The 3,551-nt window shown below is 42.2% G+C and overlaps 1 protein-coding gene across 1 annotated transcript in view; it reads left to right on the top strand.

The window, feature by feature from the left end:
- The window catches only part of DOCK2 (dedicator of cytokinesis 2), a 519,632-nt gene that overhangs the window by 341,363 nt on the left and 174,718 nt on the right, over positions 1-3,551 (top strand). Inside the window, exon 29 of the mRNA XM_019534715.1 lies at positions 1,468-1,474. Coding sequence (XP_019390260.1) covers positions 1,468-1,474 — 7 coding nt within the window. The remainder of the gene's footprint in view (positions 1-1,467; positions 1,475-3,551) is intronic.

Genomic DNA, 3,551 nt, shown 5'->3' with positions numbered 1-3,551 from the left:
AAACAGTTCTACTCCCCACAGGGGCCAGTAAACTGTGTTCCAAAACCCCGCTGGGATTCTGCTCTCTGCCAGAGGCTCCTACCAGCGTTCAGTGTCTCACCATTCCCTTCAGTGTGCGCCGGCCTGCTCCACCTCCTCCTCCTCCTCTTTCCGGTTCTGCCGCTTTCCGGTCCCGGCCTCTTCTTGATATCGGCCCCTCCCTTACCGCACCTGGGTAAAGGGAAGTTCTGCCGGACTCCTTGGGGCTGCGGGCCTGGGGCCACTGACCCCCTGCTTAGCCCGGTAGCCTTGGAGCCTGCTGGCTCCTTCTCTCTCTAGCAGGATCATTTCTAGCTCCCAAGCTTTGGGTACTCACTCCAATCTTGTATTAGAAAGCTTATTGAAGTTTCTGCAATAATCTCCAATTTACCTGAGAAATTTAAACAAAAATGTAAAACATGATATCTGTGGTTTTGCTTTTTAAGTGCATTAATTTGTTAGTAGTTAATTTTTCTCGGTTAAGTCATGTTTATCAATGGAAAAAAGTTGTTTCCGTATTAAAGATTTGTTTCAATTTTAAGCTACTCAGAGACCTTGTTTATTTTGTTACCCTTAACCATTTTGATGATTAAGGCAGAACACAGTCTGTTGCTGAGTCTCACTTGTAAGCTATTCGTGGGAGTTAATAGCAGCTTGTGTAGCTTGCCTCACAATTTTTTAGCTGCCTGTTTCAGATGATGAAAAAACTTAGTGATGGATCTGCATGTGTGCAGGTGCAAAATGAGAGATTAATTATATCAATGTTAATTTTCCAAATTTTCCTCAATATTGTTGGTAAATCTCCTACAGAGGAGAACTATGATGCAGTTTTTGGCCTGAGTCATTTCATATACATTTATTAAGTTAAGATTAATATAGAACGTAAGCAATAGCATTCATTTTCAAGATGCTTTCTCTCAATTTTTGAAAACCTGTTCGGAAACAAACTTTTTTCCATAAAACTTTTTTTCCCCAGAATTTTACTCCAAAAGGCTTTTTAGTATTGTATTTACTCCAATACAAGATAACCCTGAATATAAGACAACCCCCCAATAATTAGATTATATATCTAGATTTATAGATTTGTTATCATTTTCCAGGTATAGAATAAAACTGTTGGAGGTTTGCCTTGAATTTGTCCCCCTCCCACAGCTATATCAGAGTAAATAAATCTGGGCAGTCAGCCCCTTTGCCCTTCCCCCCAACTTCTTCCCCTGTAGCCCCTTTCTCTGCCCCCTTATTACTGTCAAACTCTGTTCTCCCTGACCCCATGTAAGTGAGAAGTAAATGTGAAAATAGTGACCTTGAAATAAATTTGATTATAAGTGAATTACTACAGGTACCCATAGGTTTAGTTTAGTCTTGTAGTTTAGGTTTGGTATATTTTTATTTATTTGGAAACTGCTGTAAGTTTTAGCATGTGTACTTCATGAGTACCCTTTTAAGCAGAACTTTTGTACCTACTTATAAATACTACCTTTTTTTTTAAGGAAAATTTTCATGTTCCAAGTAAAATCAGCCAAATCCCAATTCCAAATCTGCAAGTCATTTAAGAATTATGTATGGTCCTACTACTGGCAAACATCTTCCACTCCCACCTGGGGCTTCAGAATCTTGCAAATAATTTGGCAGGCATCCTATGTGCATGCCCAAGCCTGAAGGCTGGGGGTTCAGATGCCTCTGAGTTGCACTTGCCCTCAACTATATGGCCACAGGAGCAAGCTAGAGAGCAGTCTTCCATTTCCATAAAGTGGGTGTAAAGCCAAGATCTTCCCATCAGAAGTGAAAGTGGGAGGTTAATTATATATTACCTCCAAGGTTTCCCATGCCAGAAAAGTGGTTATCCCCAGCAGCTAGGAAAACTGCCTTAGTGGTCATGGTATTTCCCTCAACACACCATAAGGCAAGGTTATACAGTACAAACTTTTTTTCTTAAATTACTTTGTATCTGAGGCCAAATTAGCCAAAACTAATTCCAAATCCAAGAATCCAGAACCATTTGTGGTCCTACAACCAGCAAACAACCTCCACCCACACCCAGGGCTTCAGATGTTTCCCAGTCCTTTGGCAGGCATCCTACTTGCAGGCCTAAGCCTGGAGGCTTGGGGTATGGATGCCCCCAAGTTTTGTTTGCCTTTAGCCATAAGGTCCTCAGAGCAAGCAAGGGAGAAGACTCCCATTTCTATAAACTGGTTTTAAAGCCACTGCACCTGGGCAGGTACTGAACCACGCCAAAAGAGCAGTTCTCTCATGGTGCAGCTCAGGAAAACTGCCTTCATGGACATGGTATTTCCTCTGCCAGGTTATAGTACAAAGTATGCATGATATTAACCCAAAGCCAGAAGGCTCATGATTTACCATATAGTTCATTAAGCTGGGCCCCAAGGGTCAACACCATTTCAAGTGGGTTCAACACCACTTTGAGCTGTGGGTGACCCCACAACTCAGCACTTCTCAGCACATGTGTGTAGTCCATATAACACCACAAAGGATCTCTATCCTAATTAGCCCCACACTTAAGACTGGGTGTTATTGTCATGCGTCCTGGGATCCTCCAAAAATTTATATGCAGATGAGGCACTGGACTGCCTGGTCTATCGCCACCTCATGATGAGTAGCATCACACTAATCATATGTGAAAGGCTGAGAGAGGGGGTAACAGAGATATTTTGAAGTGCCTCGGCCCCCCATGTGTTTGGTCTTGCTTATCAGGTATTTAGGGCTGGTGAAGAAACAGGAATAATTGAAAATGGGAAAGAAAGGGTCAGCTCAGCTGTGGGAGTAAAGAGGAAGTAAAAATGTATGCAATGTAGTGGCTCACCATGACTTGAAAAAAAGTCGATGCTAAGAGGGACTGTGTGCAATGGGCACTAGCATCTTATTCATATGGCCTGCGCTAACCTATTCTTGTGGTATGTTGTCATCAGGGGAAAAACCATGACCACTAAAGTGGTTTTCCTAGTTGCTGGGCGTAACCACTTTTCTGGCAAGGGGTAATACCCACTGAAGTAATATATAGTTAACCTCCCATTTTCATTTCTAGTGAGAAGATATTGGTTTTACACCTACTTTATGGAAATAGGAAACTTCTCCATAGCTTGCTTCTGTGTTCATATGGCTGAAGGCAAGCAAAACTCAGGGTCATGTGAACGCCAAGCCTGGGCATGCACATAGGATGCCTCCCAAATGATTTGGAAGCATTTGAAGCCCTAGGTGGGGGTGGAGGATGGTTGCTGGTAGTACAGTCATATATGGTTCTTGAATGACTCATGGATTTGGAATTGATTTGGCTGAATTGACTTAAAACATGAAAAACTTTCCTTAAAAAAAATTAATATGTTCCCATCAGCATCTTGGCCTTTTTGCTAAGATAATCATTTTTTGGCACCTAGAGGAAGGTATCAGGGTTACCCCTGGCCCTCTTGGTGCTTGCCTGGTATTGCAGCACCTCTAGGCTTGGTTTCAGTTCCCTTTGGAGGGAACATTTACCTGTGTTTTTTTTTAAAAGGCAAGAAACGAAGTTCCTATCCTTA

Source organism: Crocodylus porosus, unplaced genomic scaffold (genome assembly GCF_001723895.1).
Source record: "Crocodylus porosus isolate Cpor-Errol unplaced genomic scaffold, CroPor_comp1, whole genome shotgun sequence".
NCBI classification, from domain to species: domain Eukaryota; kingdom Metazoa; phylum Chordata; order Crocodylia; family Crocodylidae; genus Crocodylus; species Crocodylus porosus.
The sequence above is the reverse complement of the archived record's forward strand: the minus strand, read 5'-3'. Positions and strand labels throughout refer to the sequence as shown.